General features: G+C 44.1%; 2 protein-coding genes across 2 annotated transcripts in view; both read left to right on the top strand.

Moving 5' to 3' along the window:
* Positions 1–4,062: 4,062 nt before the first annotated feature.
* LOC134365087 (leucine-rich repeat-containing protein 37B-like) lies at positions 4,063–5,293 on the top strand. Its single transcript, XM_063081274.1, has 3 exons — positions 4,063–4,884; positions 4,972–5,163; positions 5,264–5,293. The coding sequence occupies exons 1-3, from the start codon at positions 4,063–4,065 to the stop codon at positions 5,291–5,293; spliced, it is 1,044 nt and encodes a 347-aa protein (XP_062937344.1).
* Positions 5,290–16,750, top strand: part of LOC134365088 (leucine-rich repeat-containing protein 37A2-like) — a 53,541-nt gene continuing 42,080 nt past the window's right edge. The window contains exons 1-4 of the mRNA XM_063081275.1: positions 5,290–7,104; positions 7,243–7,373; positions 7,491–7,835; positions 11,306–11,377. Coding sequence (XP_062937345.1) covers positions 5,290–7,104; positions 7,243–7,373; positions 7,491–7,835; positions 11,306–11,377 — 2,363 coding nt within the window. The remainder of the gene's footprint in view (positions 7,105–7,242; positions 7,374–7,490; positions 7,836–11,305; positions 11,378–16,750) is intronic.

The following is a 16,750-nucleotide window of genomic DNA, read 5'->3' on the forward strand; positions in this document are numbered from 1 at the left end:
TATTATTCACTGTAACAAATGTGGTTTATATTTATTTAAAAAAAATTTTTTTTAAAGAGAAATGCCTATTTAGCTCCTTTGCCCATTTTTTAATTGTCACTTGTTTTTTTTTTTTTTTGCTGCAAATCAACAAACTTCTTTTTGAGTACCCACAAAGTACCAGTAGAATGGCCAGAAAAGTATATCAAATGTCAGTAATGTTGCTAACTCTGTGGTGAGAAGAATTTGTAGACTTTTAATCTGTATCACTTAAAGTATTCCTGGCATCTAATAATTTCTGTGTCAACACCAGCTGTAGGACAGGACAGTATGGAAAATGTGTGTTGATTCCACTGGACTATTATTGGTAACCAAGCTCATCGTGGAAGAAAAGATAGGATCTTTGAAGGGGATTACTGTTTTTTAGTCTGGCTTTGTATATGGGTTGCTAGGGTGAGGATTCAACTTTATCCTTCTGTTGTTTTGTTTGCCCAGCTGGTTTATAACTGGGAAAATTCTGACTCAAGATGAAAGGGCTCGCTACCATAGGGCATTTAATTGGGGACTTCCACTGAGAACTAGGCCCTCAGGGAGTTCTCTTCCATTAAATTATCCCAAATTCACCTCGACAGAGGAGGAATCTATTAGCAGGAATTAAAACATTCTGTGTGACAACAGAAAATTTCCTTTACCTATAATGTTATTCTTGTTCTTTTATGTTTACTTTAATCAAAATTTTGGAAGGGCTTCTGCAATAGGAAGACGTGAATATGGCTCATGTCCCTTTTCCTACCATCTCCAGGCTGTTTGCATTTTGATAGTTGAACATACTGTTTTCTACAGGCTGCTAGGGATATGTCAAGCCTTGAGCTCTGATTTTGCCCTAGAGGAAAAATGGTCACGGGACTCTGTCCCACATGGACTAGGAAACACCAGAGAAGTGTCAGAGCGTGGGAACAGAGCTGGAAAGCGGCTGGAAAGAGCTTGGCACTTGAAATCCTGAAGACCCTGATGAAGGTCAGTAAAGGCCAGCATGAGGGTGTTCCCAGTTTCCATGACTCTTAAAAGGCCACGAAGGAGGAAAACAGAAATGTCCGTGCTCCTGAGGTGGTGAAGGTGCAGGGACGCCAGAACAGAAGCTTCCTTCCTCTCTATATGTTCAAAAGTAATCTGCTGTAGAATATGGAATATTAAGTGGTAAATAACAACTCTTGAGATAGAAGAGAGATGATATAAGAGAAATTCTAATATGTATTAAATTACCTCAGGAAAACCTGGGAGCTGATTGTTTGTGAAATTTGGGAACGTATTTTTGGGGAAGTAAAGATATTCCAAAAATCTCAAGCTGGAGATCGGGGGAAGTGGTGAAAGGAGTAAGAGTTTTCCCACAGTTTCGGCCTCCTGGGATTGTGTGTGTGTGGTGGGGAAGAGATGAGGTGAAATAAAGTATCTGATGAGAAAGGATATCTTGAGGGGGAATAAAGCAGTATTTTGTTGCCAGTCGTAGTTGTCATATGTCAGTATGATAGTGAATGAGAGGAAAGGGAATGGAAGAATTACAGGAATGAGAAACCCTTCTGGAACTTCAAAGTGAATTAGGAAGAAACCAAATATAATGAGTGACAATTGCACAAACCAGTAATACTAAGCATGAGGAAAAAAAGATAAAACAATAGTGGAAAACAAATAATAAACATAAAATAAATTGAAACATATATAATTAAGTATATGCAGTATTATACCAAGTCTGAACAAACTGAAATTTCCCAATTAAAGGGAAAATTTGTCAGATGGGTTTTCAAACATCCAGCTATATGACGTTTTCAGGAAATATACTTCAGTCAAATAATAAAGATGATTGAAAATAAGGAATGGGCAATGATATACAAGGCAAATGCAAACAAGAAATCAATACTGACAACAGTAATATTGAACAAAGTAAGATTTAAAGCATCAAAAGGATGTAAATAAGAGGGATATCAAAAGGCAAAACTTATGAAGAATGTTATAACAGTCATAAACCTGTAAATACCACACAGTTAAACATAAAGCAAAGAATATTATGTGAGAAGAATTTTATAAAAATGCAATTTTATAAACCTCAGACTTTAGATCTTTTAAAAATGGGAAGATCCAGTAGACAAAATACAATTAAAGACATAAAGGAATTAAATAATACAACTAATAAACTTGGTTTCCTAATATATATAGAACTCAGTGAGTTCTCTAGAGACTAGACATTTTTCATATACCTACAGATTTACAAAAATATGATAAGATCATAATAAAAACTTTAAAAAGATAAAGATTCTCTTTAACATCTTAGAGGACACATGTGATCATAACTCTAAAATTTATATGTAATAAAAAAGAAAAGAAAATTAAGAAATATACTCCTAGATAATCCTGGCATCAATTACAAGCTATCTAGTAGAAAGTAATAGAGAACTCCTCATAATGAAACTAAAAGGATGCATTAAACTTCTTCATTATTAAAGCAGAAAGCCAGAAAGAAACCAAGCACCCCTCCCTAGGTGGGGTGGGGGGAGGAGCAACCACAAAGGAATAAACAAAAATCTATGAGGTGGAAATTAATATAGGTAAAAATAAAAATTAACAAAAGAGAAAACATAGTGCAAGACAGTGATCAATGAATCCAAAAGCCAGTTCTCTGAAAAACCAGTAAGATATATTTTGGTCTCATGTGCCTGATTAAGAGGAAAAGAGAGCAAGACATTTAAGAGTAAGACAAGAAAGGAGACTGTATCATTCAGGGTCCTGGCAGGTAAGACACGGCATTTTCAAGTGGCATAACTGAGGAACAAAGACATAACCCCTAATCTTTGGAGGAGTCTAATCTCATTGAGAAAATAATGCTTAACAGGAAAAATTGGATAATGTGGCAAGTCAATATGTATGTGATGGTGCAGATATGAGCGTACTTTAAAAAGTTTGTGGAAAGGTTCATATTATCTTTTAATTATATTTTTCCATGAAGTTTTCCAAGTACCCTTGTAATAATAAAGGAATTCAGGAAAGAGAGATCCTTGCAGGCTAGAAAAATGGGAAAGGCTTGTTGAAGAAGTACAATTTAAAGCCGTAGAAGATGGGAAGAGTTTGAATTGACAGAGAAGAGAAAGAATGTTCTTGGCATGGAATGGCATGAGCCAAAGACCAGAGTTGAGAATGGGGTTTAGGGAGAAGAGAACAAAGAGGACAGTAGAATATTATAGCAGTGGCCAGAATGGGATTGACAGGAAGAAGAGAGAAGGTTTACGAGCCAGGCAGAAGCAGGTTGTAGGGAGATTAACATCCAGGCTGAGAAGTTTAAATTTAATGTGTTGGTAATGAATAGACTTTATATGAGCAGAAGAGTTTTTGAGCAGAACAAAGTAATGAAAGCACCACTTTGGGAATATTAATCTGGTGTTATTGGGAAAGAGGGAAGGGACAGGAGTTAGAGGGACATACAAACTGGTAGGATAATCCAGCTACCTGGTAATGTAGACCAGGGCTAATGCTTAATCTTGGCATTCACATTGACATTTTCTTGGAAGCCGTATGGCCAAGGGGAAGAAGGTCTCTCATGTTTCAGCTTGGAAGAGGTGGAGTCCAGTCTGTCAGAAGCACAGCAGCACTTCTGAATATCCCGAGAGGAGAGGCCCTGTGACTCCCTTGGATGCCCTTTAGCCCCCTTAGGGTTGCTATCTGGGTCTGTGACCCAAATCCTGCCTCGCTAAGGAAGTGAGGGGCTGTTCCAGCAGGAGGTAACTGTCACCTCTGCAGGGGGGAGGGAGGCTTGAGCCCCTTGATTACAGGACAAGGCTCTCACCCTTGTGGGCCAGAGCCTAGTAAAGGTTGTCAGTGATAGTGATATCATAAATGAAGGGTGGGCCAGGGGTGTGGCTACAGCTGCTCAGGGCGTGCTCATGGCAGGGGCTGCCATAAGGGTTCTGTTGCCGCCCAGCGAGCAACAGTTACCCGATTGGTCTGGGTCACTGTGCCCCAGAGCTTCTATTTATTTATATGATGTCCCAGTTGCGCTTTTGGGCCCTCTGGCTTCTGACATTTGCACCCTTATGGATGCTAGTTCAGGTGGCTCCCCTTCCGGAGTGGGCCAGGCGCCCTGTCCCACTGACCTCCATCCCCCCAGAGCTGACTGAGACTTGGTCTTTGCGCTCCTCTGAACTGCCACCTGGATCACCCCATGCGTTTAAACGCCCGGCAGCCGCAGGGAGCTTTGGTTACCTGGGATCCTCCGCTGCCTTCCAGATGTTGGTCTGGTTTCGGGAATTGGCCAAGAAGCTGATTCCATCGCTGGGCCCGGATTCAGCTCAAGAACTGCCCCCAGAGCCGGATCGGTTTGCGGTTCTGCATCGGGATCTGCGTGACAAGCTGGCTCGGCCACAAAGGCTCCCAGACATGGTTCCAGTGCAAGACTGGCAACAGAATCAGGCCCTGGTTCTGCCTCTTAGACTGAAAAGTAAGATTCAAACCGTAGACAGTGAGAGTTCAAAAGCAACCAAGTTTGTTGTTTCACCCCGGAAGAGAGATCTCACTCAGCATCCGCGGCTTGCCAAGATTCTTGGAATTCCAGACACATTTGCATCAAAACCTAAGCATCCGAAACAAATCTTGCAGGATGATAATGGATTTTCAAGTACGGATATAGATTATCCTGAATTTCCTCGAGAATCCCAGAGGGACCCAGATGAGCATCTAGAGGCCCCCGAGCCAGTTGAAACTAATCAATTACAGCAAGAGGCTCTATCTCAAAACCTAGAGCTCCCTGAAGAGATCCAATCCTCTCCACCCCAGCAAGACCCAGCTCAGCCTCCACAGCCTCCTGAGCAGGAAGAAGCTTCAACCCAACAGGAGGCCCTAGCTCAGCCTCCAGGCCCTGCTGTGGAGGCCAAACCTTTTCCCAGTGAGCAGGAGCAGGCAGCTCAGACTTCTGAGTCTCCTGAGGAGAGTGAACTTTCTCAAACCCAGCAGGAACAACCAGCTCAGTCTCCAGAGCATCATGAAATGACGGTTTTACCTCTAGGTCACCAACAAAGTCAGCATTTAAGCTTGCCTGGTACCACTACTAAACCTCCAGATCTGCAGATTACCATAACAGCAGAACCTGCTGCAGAGGTGGGAACTTTTCCAACTTACCACGAGTCTACTGCTCAGCCCTCAGTGCCAACTCATGATGTGGAACCTTCTACAACCCAGCAGGAGGCCCCAACTCTGCCTCCAGGGCCTCCCGAAGAGGTTGAACCTTTGCCATCTCAACAAGAGGCTTCAGGTCAATCTCAAGAACCTATGAAGGATGAGGAGCCCTCTCCAGCCCAGCAGGAGGCTGCGGCTGAGCATGAACAGACCACCGAGGAGGCAGAACCTTCTGCGGCCCAGCAGGAGGCTGCGGCTGAGCATGAACAGACCACCGAGGAGGCAGAACCTTCTGCAGTGCAGCAGGAGGCTGCGGCTGAGCATGCACAGACCAACGAGGAGGAAGAACCTTCTGCGGCCCAGCAGGAGGCTGCAGCTGAGCATGCACAGACCACTGAGGAGGCAGAACCTTCTGCGGCCCAGCAGGAGGCTGCGGCTGAGCATGAACAGACCACCGAGGAGGCAGAACCTTCTGCAGTGCAGCAGGAGGCTGCGGCTGAGCATGCACAGACCAACGAGGAGGAAGAACCTTCTGCGGCCCAGCAGGAGGCTGCAGCTGAGCATGCACAGACCACCGAGGAGGCAGAACCTTCTGCGGCCCAGCAGGAGGCTGCGGCTGAGCATGAACAGACCACCGAGGAGGCAGAACCTTCTGCAGTGCAGCAGGAGGCTGCGGCTGAGCATGCACAGACCAACGAGGAGGAAGAACCTTCTGCGGCCCAGCAGGAGGCTGCAGCTGAGCATGCACAGACCACCGAGGAGGCAGAACCTTCTGCAGTGCAGCAGGAGGCTGCGGCTGAGCATGCACAGACCAACGAGGAGGAAGAACCTTCTGCGGCCCAGCAGGAGGCTGCAGCTGAGCATGCACAGACCACCGAGGAGGCAGAACCTTCTGCAGTGCAGCAGGAGGCCCCAGCTCTGCCTCCAGAGCCCCCTGTGGGTGCCAAACCTCCAGCAGTCCAGCAGGAGCACCCAACCCAGCCTCTAGCACCCTCTGTGGAAGACTCAATTCATCTTCCATTGGATGATGAGATGACATTTTCACCTCTAGATCTCCCTTATATATTCAGAAGTCATGATTCAACACTGCCTAGTACAACAGTTACACATGTGGATGTGGAGCTCACCATGACTACTCCAGAGCCTAGTGCAGAGGTTGAACCTTCTCCACTCCAGCAGGAGGGCCCTGCTAAGCCTTCAGTTCCCATTGAGCAGGTTGAATTTTATCCAATCCAATCCCATCCTTATTCCCAAACTCCAGATTCCCTTGAAAACATTGAATTTGATGTAGCCCAGCAAGAGGCCACAGCTCAGAGTCCAGATCCTCTTAAGGAGGTAGGCCTTTCTCCAGTGCAACAGGAGGCCCCTGCTGGGCCACCAGAGCCCTCTAAGGAGGTTGAACCATCCCACCAGGAGACTCCAGGCCTGCAACTAGAACCCCCTAAAGAGGCCGAACCTTCTCCAGTCCCCCAGGAGGCTGCAGCTCCACCTTCAGAGCCACCTAAGGAGGTAGAACCTTCTCCAGCTCAGCAGGTGGCCCCATCTCAACCTGCAGAACTCCCTGAGAAGGTAGAACCATCTCCAGTCTATCACGAGGCCCTTCCTCAGCCTCCAGGTCCCCCAGAGGAGGCAGAACCTTCTCCAGTTCTGCAGGAGGTCCCAGCTCAGGCTGCAGAGCCCTCTGTGGTGGTGGAATCCTCCCCGACACAGCAGTTGGCCCCAGCTCAGCCTCCAGAGCCATCTAAGGAAGTTGTAGGTCAACCTCCAATGAATTATGAGATGACGGTTCCAGCACCAAGTCAGGATCAAGCTCCAAATCCAACGACCAGTATCACAGTTCAACCTTCGGATGTGGAGGTTACCATAACTCCAGAACCCAGTGAGGAGGCTGAACATTCTACAGCCCTAAAGAAGACTACAGCTCCTTCTGCAAAGCCTCCCGAGGTAACATATCCACATCCAGACCAGGTGCAGACTCAGCATCCGAACCCGACTCCAGTCACAGCTCAACCTTTCGATCTGGCACTTACCATAACTCCAGTACCCACTATGGAGGCTGAACATTCTACAGCGCTGAAGAAGACTACAGCTCCACATCCACACCAGGCCCAGACTCAGCATCCAAAGTTGACGCAAGTCACAGTTAAACCTTTGGACCTGGAACTTACCACAACTACAGAACATACCACAGAGCTGAAACCTTCTCCCACCAGGCAGGAGACCACAACTCAGCCTCCAGAAACACCTAAGGAGGTTGCAGCTCAACCTCCAGTGTACCAGGAGGTGACAGTTTCAAAACCAGGACAGGATCAAGCTCAGCAACCAACGTCACGCAATGTTGCAGTTTGGCCTTTAGACCTGGAGCTTACTGTAACTTCAGTATCTACTACAGAGGCTGAGTACTCTACAGCCCTGGAGAAGAGCACAGCTCCACATCCACAGCAGGTGCAGACTCAGCATCCGAACCTGACTCCAGTCACAGCCCAACCTTTGGATGTGGAACTTACTACAACTCAGCATCCATTGGTGTCTTCTGAAAACTACACCCCAGAAAAGAATGCCATGGAGAGCATCAACCTCTGTGAGCTCTGTGTCTGCAGAGACGAGACACTGTCCTGTACTGGTCTCAGCCCAGAGCAGAGGCTCCGCCGAGTGCCTGTGCTAGAGCCCAAGACCTACAACGGCACCTTCACCATCATGTGAGAATCACCTTTCCTCATTTGTTCCCTCCCTCCTGCTTGGCACGGCAGCCTTTTCCTTGAGGTCTTCTAGGCCTTTCTCATCTTCCCAATCCACTTTGACCGACTTTCTGATTTTACCTTTTGCTTGTCAACTTCCCCTTATCCTCACTCTCCTTACAGTTGTGCCCCCTTTCCAGACTTTCACTTGTGATTGCCCTGACTCTTTCTTTAATTCTGTTTTTCTTTATCTCCGCAATAACATTTCTTAACCTCTGCTCTCCTCCCATTTTTGAGCCACACTCTTTACAGCAGGGTGTCTCTCCCCATGTCCTTAGTGATGAGACAACAAAGTGGTTAAGAGTAGAGTCTGGAGCCAGATTGCCTGGCTTTGTCATTTATTAGCTTTGTGAACTTGGGTGAGTTATTTAGTTCTGTGACTCAGTTTCCTCATCTGTAAAATGGGGATTATGATAGTTACTATTTTGTAGAATTGTTGTGAGATTTACATGCGTCGATATATAATATCAGTGCCTAGCATACATATGAGTGGTAGCCATTAATATTATTATTGTTCAGTCCCTTAGTTATGTTGAGAACACATCTTTGTCCCTGGCTTTCTATAGATAACAGCCATTTTGTACCCAATCCAGGGCTAACTACTGTGGGAGCCACAGAAGTATGACATTGTCTCCAGAATGTGAACATGATAGGTGGGAAGAAACGGACTAGGCATAAAAAGGGAGGTGACATATAATTAAGTGCTAAATTAGATGCAGACAGTAGCTGTAATTCACCAGAATTTGTAATCACTGAGGTGAAGGGATCAGGGCAAGTTGCCTGGGTAAGCTAAAACTTTACCTGGGGTCTAAAGAGTGGCTATAATTTGTTATAAAGGGAAAAAATAGAGAGTACAGCCTAGGCAAAGCCATGGCTGCAGGAATGGTCAAATTTAGTAGATAATTGGCTGCAAAGAATTGGGTTAAGAAGCAATGATTATGAAAAAGCTTGAATATCAACTATAGGGCTTTGAAAGTTACACAAAGAGAGATGGAGAGCCATTGAAATTTTTAAGCAAAACAGATAAATGATTAAAACAGGAGGATTAACGTAGAATACATATTTAGAGTGATCTAGAGGGGGAAGCTTAATAGAGGGAGACTAAATAGCTGTAGCAAAATCTAGGAGTGAGGGCCGAGCCCGTGGCGCACTCGGTAGAGTGCTGCGCTGGGAGCGCGGCGACACTCCCGCTGCGGGTTCGGATCCTATATAGGAATGACCGGTGCACTCACTGGCTGAGTGCCGGTCACGAAAAAACGACAAAAAAAAAAAAAAAAAAAAAAATCTAGGAGTGGTGTGGAAAGGGTCTGAATCAGAGTGGTTGTGGTAAGAGCACAAAGAAAATCCTGGGAGCATCTCAAAAAAGAACAGATGGGACTTAGTAACTGACTAAAGAGTTGGGGGATGGTGTACAGGAAAGAGAAGTATCAAATATAACTTCAAAGTTTCTGTCCTGGAAAATGAGGAGAAGGATGGTGGTATGACAGGTGGAAACGTGACAGGTGGGAAGGAGAGCCAGTTTGAGGGAGATGAGTTCAGCTTTAGGCATCTTTTATTATCGGTGAGCATAAAGCAACCAGAAGGCTTCTGGCTGAGTGCAAGTGTCCACTAGGCACATGAGCAGACGGGTATTTCTTTTGACTTGTTTCTGCCCCTCCCCAGGGGAAATCGTGTATATAAACTAAGTACGTTGTTGCTGCCGGACGGGGACAGAGTTAAGGGTGAGGATTCAGTCATCCACAGAGTTGAAAGTGAATATAAGGAATCTAACAGCTTCCCTTAAACATATGTCATTCATGCAGACACTCCCACTTTTTTTAAAGAGCCATGAAAGTATATAGGATAAAATGTGAAAATCTGAACCCCCATACCTCTTATCGCCCCCCCCACCCTGCACCTGACTGATACAGGATGTGCTCAGTTTCCCTGGGCTCGGGTTTCAGGCCGTGCCTCTGGGTTTCCAGCCACTTGCTGAGGTCTCAGACCCCTCCTCTGGGCTCTCCCCTGGAGGAAAGCTACTGTTGCCACTTAGACCTATTTTTAGCACCAACAGGGGGAAAATGAGACCACAGAGGACTGGCTGATGCAATCCAGTGGCTGGTTGTGCTCAGTTGAGAGCACAGAACCTTCTGGTGCATGTAATTGGGAACCACCTCCTTAATTGAATATCCATTAGATAGAGAAACTATAAAAGCCAAATCCCAGCTGAAGGCTTGGTTATTGCTGCTCACTTTCCTGGAGGCGCCTGCACTTGGCTGAGGTGTGTATGTTTTACTTTGTATCTAACTTGGTTTCAGCAAGCAGCTGCTCATCCTCTGGAGGTGGCTGCACTTGGCTGAGGTGTGTGTTTTACTTTGTATCTAACTTGGTTTCAGCAAGCAGCTGCTCATTCTCTGGAGGTGGCTGCACTTGGCTGAGGTGTGTATGTTTTACTTTGTGTCTATCTTGCTTTCAGCAAGCGCTGCTCATTCTCTGGAGCCAGCGTGGACTTTGTACTGAACTTTAAGTATGTTTTTGTAGCTTTTGTGTTAGACTTGATGTTTGTACTGCACTTAACTTTTGTGTTAAACTTGGTGTGGCCCTGCTCAGTCTCTGGGCTGTGCCTCAGTCTCTGGGCTGTGCCGCAGTCTCTCTGTGGAACCTGTATTTCTTATGTTATATTAAACTTGTTCTCACTGTCTACTGTGACTCTGCCCTTGAATTCTTTCCTGTGGCAGAGTCAAGAACCTGGTAAGAGGACTGGGCAGGTTGAGGCTGACTACTGGGCCCCCAGACCCTACCTGTGACATCACTGCCTCCCATAAGATAACCCTGACATTTTGGTGTACGTCCTTCCTTCCGATCTCTTTCCTTCCCGTTTTTTCCCTAATGAGTTGATGCTTTATTTCTTGCTCAGTGATTTGTGCTTTTTCCCTATACAGTATGTCTAAGAGTTCTTTCCATCTCAGCACATTAGACCCTTTAATTTCTAATTGCCCTCACCCTTCCAGTACCTGGAAAGGTTCCTGCAGAGAGCTCTTAGCCAAAGCTTTGGTGTTATTTGGCATGGGGATTCTTTATTCTTCTTGGCTTATGATGATGTATTTTTACCCATTTTTCTATTGAATTATTTACCATTTTCTCATTAATTTGTAGGAGTCAGTTTAGACACATAGTGATTTTTAGAAAAAAGAGTAATTAACTGGCATTATCTTTCCAAAAGATTGGTCAGATAGGAAGTTAAGATTCTGAGGAGATGCCTCATGGTTTGTGCCTGTGACCCCACATTATTTCTTTATTAATTGTGCAAACTGGGAAGCTGATAGCTCTGGAAATTAGAAGCTAGTGTTTTCCGTGTTTGAATATCCCCCACGAGGTTGCCATGACTCTTTTACTTTTTCTGTTCATTCTTTTCCTACCTATTCAAGGATGTGAACTGTGTTTCTTCACAGAAATTTCCAAGGAAACGCTATATCTTCCATTGATAAGCATGCGTGGGAAGCATACCGCTGGACTGAGAAACTGTGAGTATATTCTCTCCAGATAGGAATACAAAATACTACATGCAGTGTAAGTCCTTTCTTGGTCCAGAATTTTGAGGTCAGTACCTCTGAGAAAAGGTATTTCCCCTTCCATATCCCAAATCAACCTCTATTGATTGCAGCCTTATGGTTATTTAAAATTAAATTTGGTGGCCTCTTTAAAATAACAGGCAATTTAAATTTATTTTTTGTTATATAAGTTATACTTGACTATATTCTTATGTGTAAAAATGAAGTAACAGGTATAGTGGAAAGCCTCTTCATGCACTAATCCCTCACCCCTGAGGTAAGCACTACTCTGAGTTTTGTATATGTCCTTCCAGACCTTTCCCCATGCATTTGCATACATATATGTACACATAGCAAAATAGCTTTGTTGTGTAGTTTTATCTTTTTTTTTACATAAATGGTAACATCCTACAACTTAATTCTTTCACTTCATGATATGCCTTAGATATTTTTCCTTCCTAATACTTAACATGGTTACTCCATTCACTTAAACTCCTACGTTATATGCCATACTATGTGCCATTCTTGCCATGTGATAAGCTGGTGACCATGAAGAAGGCCCTCACCAGATGTGGCCCGTAGACCTTGGAATTCCCAGCATCCAAACTAGCTCAGAAGAAGAAGAATCTTGCCAAGCAAGGCAGCGTGTGCAGAAGAGGGCCAAGCTCCAGCCCAACACACCCTGCGTCCCCCGTCCATCTGAGGCTCCACACCCACAGACCATCTGCCACGTTGACTCTGGAGAATCATAGTTCATGAGTGATTCATGTTGAAATCTGACAGAACTAAGTGATCTTCGGCCAGTCTACTCTAAACAGGGTGGCACATATGGAGAAAGTTGATGGAGAGACAGTTTCCTGTCTGGGATCCTAGGGGAGAAGTGCTGCAGTGGCCAGCTCCCAGGTTCTCAGCACGCGTTGAGTGATGCATTCAGATGGCCTTGCTGTTGCCTAACATCAGGCAAGACCCTCTACTTTTCTGAGCCGTGCTCTCATCCTCTGTAACATGGGTATGAAAACACCCACCTCACAGGACTGTTAAAGCGTTAGAAGTAATACTGAAAAGTATGCACACAGTGCCTGGTACATAGTAGGTACCAAACTGTTATAGACTGAATTATTCCCCACCCTCATTTGTATGTTGAAGTCCTAACACCCAGGACCTGAGAATGCAACTTATTTGGAGATAGGGTCATTGTCGATATAATTAGTTAAGATGATGTCATATTAGAATAGGATGGACCCCTAATCTAATCTGATTGGTGTCCTTATAAAAAAGGGGAAATTTGGACACCGAGACACACACAGGGAGAACACCATGTGAAGATGAAGGCAGAGACTGAGTTGATGCTTCTACAAGCCAAGGAAAGGCAAAGATTGCCAGCAAACCCCAGCAGCTAGGAGGGAGACCTGGAACAGATTCTCCCTCACAGTCCACAGAAGGAACCAGCTCTGTGGACACCTTAGTCTGGGACTCATTGCCTTCAGAAGTGTGAGACAATATGTGTCTGTTGTGTAAGTCACATTGTTGTTACTGCAGCCCTAGCAAATGAATACACCAGCAGATGGGAGCCCATCTTCATCTTTGATAATCCCCATGGCTCCTCTCTCTGCGCCTTCCACGTGGCTTCCTCCAAGGGCATCCTGCAGACAACCAGCGCCAGCACTTGGAGGGATGCACAAAGGAAATGTGCTGTGGGTGGAATCACTGGGAGCTGAGACCAGAGAAGTGATGCTTCCCCCTCCTCGTCTAAACATCTCTGTCCCCCGCAGCTCAGCCTTGGCAGTGTCTACCCCACCGCTTCCCCTTTCCATGTCCCTGATGTCATCTTTGGCTCCTCCTCTGCCCACATGCCCATCTGTGCCGTGGGGTCTTAGAGAAGACCATTTCCAGCCCCAGCAAGGCTCCTGGATCCACCAGACAAGGATGCCTCTCCTGGCAGAGGGATCACAGAAAGTTGTGGGACAGCTTCCTGTGCTTGGAGAGTGCGTCTGCAAACTCCTTTCTTTTCTTTTTTTTAAGATGACAGGTAAGGGGATCTTAACCCTTGGCTTGGTGTTATAGGCACCACGCTCAGCCAGTGAGTGAACCGGCCATCCCTATATAGGGTCCGAACCCGTGGCCTTGGTGTTATCAGCACCGCACTCTCCCGAGTGAGCCACGGGCCGGCCCTTGCAAACTCCTTTCTTAGCTATTGGCCCTCAGAAGCGTCGCAACAGGGCACGGAGATAAGTGGAGCAAGCTGGGTTCCTGTGCGACCGGGGAGGGGGTGTGTGGCCAAGCAATGAATAAGTTTAGAGTGGAGAACAGGAAGCAAGATGGTGGTATCTGCTTTATTTAAAATTCTGAGTGCAGCGGTGGCAAAGCAGGGCGCAGCCTCCTGGCGAAGCTTGGGAACGGCTCTGGAGCGCACTGCTTTGATTCCCTTCCTTCCGCTTCTTCTTTGCTCCCTGTCTTCTGTGCATCGCTTTTCTCTGTTCCTTTGGATGTTATGGGGCTAAGCGTATGTTGCACCCGCAGAATCCTCCTATTAATCTGATGCGGTCACTAATGTGTGATTTAGGGGTGTTTGCATGCGCTGCACGTGGGAGGGGCAGCAGGGGGGCGGTGGCAGGAGAGGAGGAAGAGGAGGGGACACCCCTCTGATCCGCTGAAACGCTCCTGAAGAGCAAACCAGTCGCATTACTGAAGGTATCAGCTGGGACCTGCCTACAGTTATGTCAAAGTGTGCTGCTAAGTGCCAACTCTCCCTTTGTGCTGTGACACCGAGAGCTGCCAAAAGACATTTAAAAGCTTGCATGAACTAGAAAAAAACCATACATATATGTACATATGTTCCATAGTGTGGATGTATCACAGTTTAGTGATTCCCTTATTGATAGATGCGTAGATTACGGTCAGTTTTCTTGTTACATGCATTGCTGCACTGAACGTCCTTGTCCGTGCTTCTTTGCGGACATCGGCAAGTATTTCCGTAGAGTAGATACCTGGAATGGAATTGTCGGGGTGATGGCTATGCAGATATGAAATCTTAGTTGCCCTCACAGGAGATTTGCCGACTTACACTCCGGTCAACAGAATATGACGGCACTCACCCCCACCCCTTTCACTGCTGGGTATTCTCCATCTTTTGCTGATACGATTGGTGAATAAAAAGCGGTCACATCTGAATTTGAATTTTTTGATTACTCATAAATTTAAATTTCTAAATGTTTATTGAGCATTTGAATGTGTTTCTTCTCTGAGTTTTCTGTCCTTTGTTCATATTTCTGTTGAATGTTTTATCATTTTCTTATTGATTTGTAGAAGGAATCGGTTAGGACAAATGATTTTGGAAGAAATACTTACATTCAAAGTAAATTGGCATTTTTCACAACAGTTTGTGTGTCATAACATTAGTTCAACTTGTGTAGAAAAGTCATAAATGATTTCTGAATTAAAAATAAAACACTTAACAGTTATAGTAATTTAAGAAAAGGGGGATTAAGGCCACCTTACAATAGACTCCCCCTATAGTCTGAGAAATGCTAGAACCAGGCAGTTGTATTCTTTTAATTTATGAATTTCTTAAATGCTATATATAGTTTATCTTTACCACGATAGTATCTGATTTGTAGATTTTATTTCCCAAACTTGTAAGAAAAATGAAAGTTCCCTGGCACAAGAAATAAATAACACTAATTTCTTGTGGGGGCTGGAGAAAGAGGAAGGCTGAGGTATAGGGGTGGGAGAAAAACCTTTGATTATTTCCTATATACTTTATGAATTTTGAGCCATGTAAATATATATTACATACTTTTAAAAAATATTAAATTTAAAAAGTAATTATTAAAATATGAATTTAGAAGTTTGTACATTATAAGTCAGCTTGAGATTTTTGCCTTGTGAGACAAAGGTTCTTAGCTTGTGATCTACGGATTCCTAAGGCAGAGTTTCTCAAAACTATTTTTTGTTGGCATTTATCTCTTTGGCGATCTGCAGAAGCCTGTATTCTTGGGATAATGTTTTTAAATGCATAAGATAAAACATCTAGGGAAACAAAGAAACTGATATTGAAATACAGTTTTCAAAATATTTTTTAAAAAAGATTAATGACAGAATAATGTCTCAATGCATTAAATAACAAGACATAGTGGTATGACTAATAACTATTATATTTTCAAGGTAGTGATGAGAATTGATGATATTTTGTGATATGTCAACCAATGTGTGACATGAAAATATCTGTGATTTCTGTTGGGGAACAAATTAAGTGAAATGCTGATCTCCTGTGGTTTGTTGCATACATTCATGATGGAAGAAAATGTTCATTTCAGTAGAGGTTTGTGAAAAGAGAGATGTAATTTTATTTCTCATCCAAGTTTGGCCTCCTGAATTCAACTCATTCCTCTCACAGACCTCTGCCCTAAAGGGATGATACACAAATGGAAATTGCCTAAACTTCTTTGCATGTATTCAAGAATGTACAGTTTTTTGAGGGGAAAGGGATCCCTAGCTTTTATGAGATTCTCCAATGATTTTGTCTCATAAAACACTAAGAGCCAAAAAACGTAGGGGAGAAGAAAGAAATTTCTTTTCCTGCAAAGCTGTACTTAGCCTCATGAGTGATAATACATGGATGCTTTGTTTTAAATAAAAGTAGCATATCTGAGAATTGATGTGCCAGAAACTGTTCTAGGTGCCAGGCATACAGGCCCAGGAAGGAACAAACAGACCAAACGTCCAGCTCTCAAAGGGCTATAAATATGTAATATGCAAATAACTTATAAATATAGTAGTTATAATCTCAAGTCCTGGTAAGTGATTTTGAGAGAGAGGAAGCAGGGGAAGGAGAGTAAGTCAATTTCAGGACGGCCTGCTGCTTGCATTGTATGTATAACTAAGGCCAGAAAAGCCCGCTGAGCCCTCTTGATGTCCTAGAAGTTACAGAAGCAGAAGGAAGAATAATTGTCTGTTATAAAGAATCAAGAATGAATATTGTGAAATTTAGAAGATTGCCTTGGTGAGAATTTAAACATGGATGTTTCTTAAATTTTAGTTAAGGTGGCCTTGTTTTGATATTTCTGTGGTTTGAGAAAATTTTAGATCTGAGTTAACTGATTCCCTATAGTATTAATTTTTTTGCTTCATTCAAAATGAATATTTGGAGTTCAGCAGGTTAATGTATCTCATTCCAGTCGCTTATTTGATGTTGCTTTTTTGGAGTAATTTTTTGCTGACTGACTCATTTCTCAGTCTAAGCTTTTCTTCTCGGTTGAATTTATTTTTAAAAAATTTTTTACTATCCTGTCATCCAAACAATTTTTCATCCAAACAGAAAGAAAACCCACAAATTTAAAATACTTT

This window comes from Cynocephalus volans, chromosome 16, assembly GCF_027409185.1.
Source record: "Cynocephalus volans isolate mCynVol1 chromosome 16, mCynVol1.pri, whole genome shotgun sequence".
In the NCBI taxonomy this organism is placed as follows: Eukaryota; Metazoa; Chordata; class Mammalia; order Dermoptera; family Cynocephalidae; genus Cynocephalus; species Cynocephalus volans.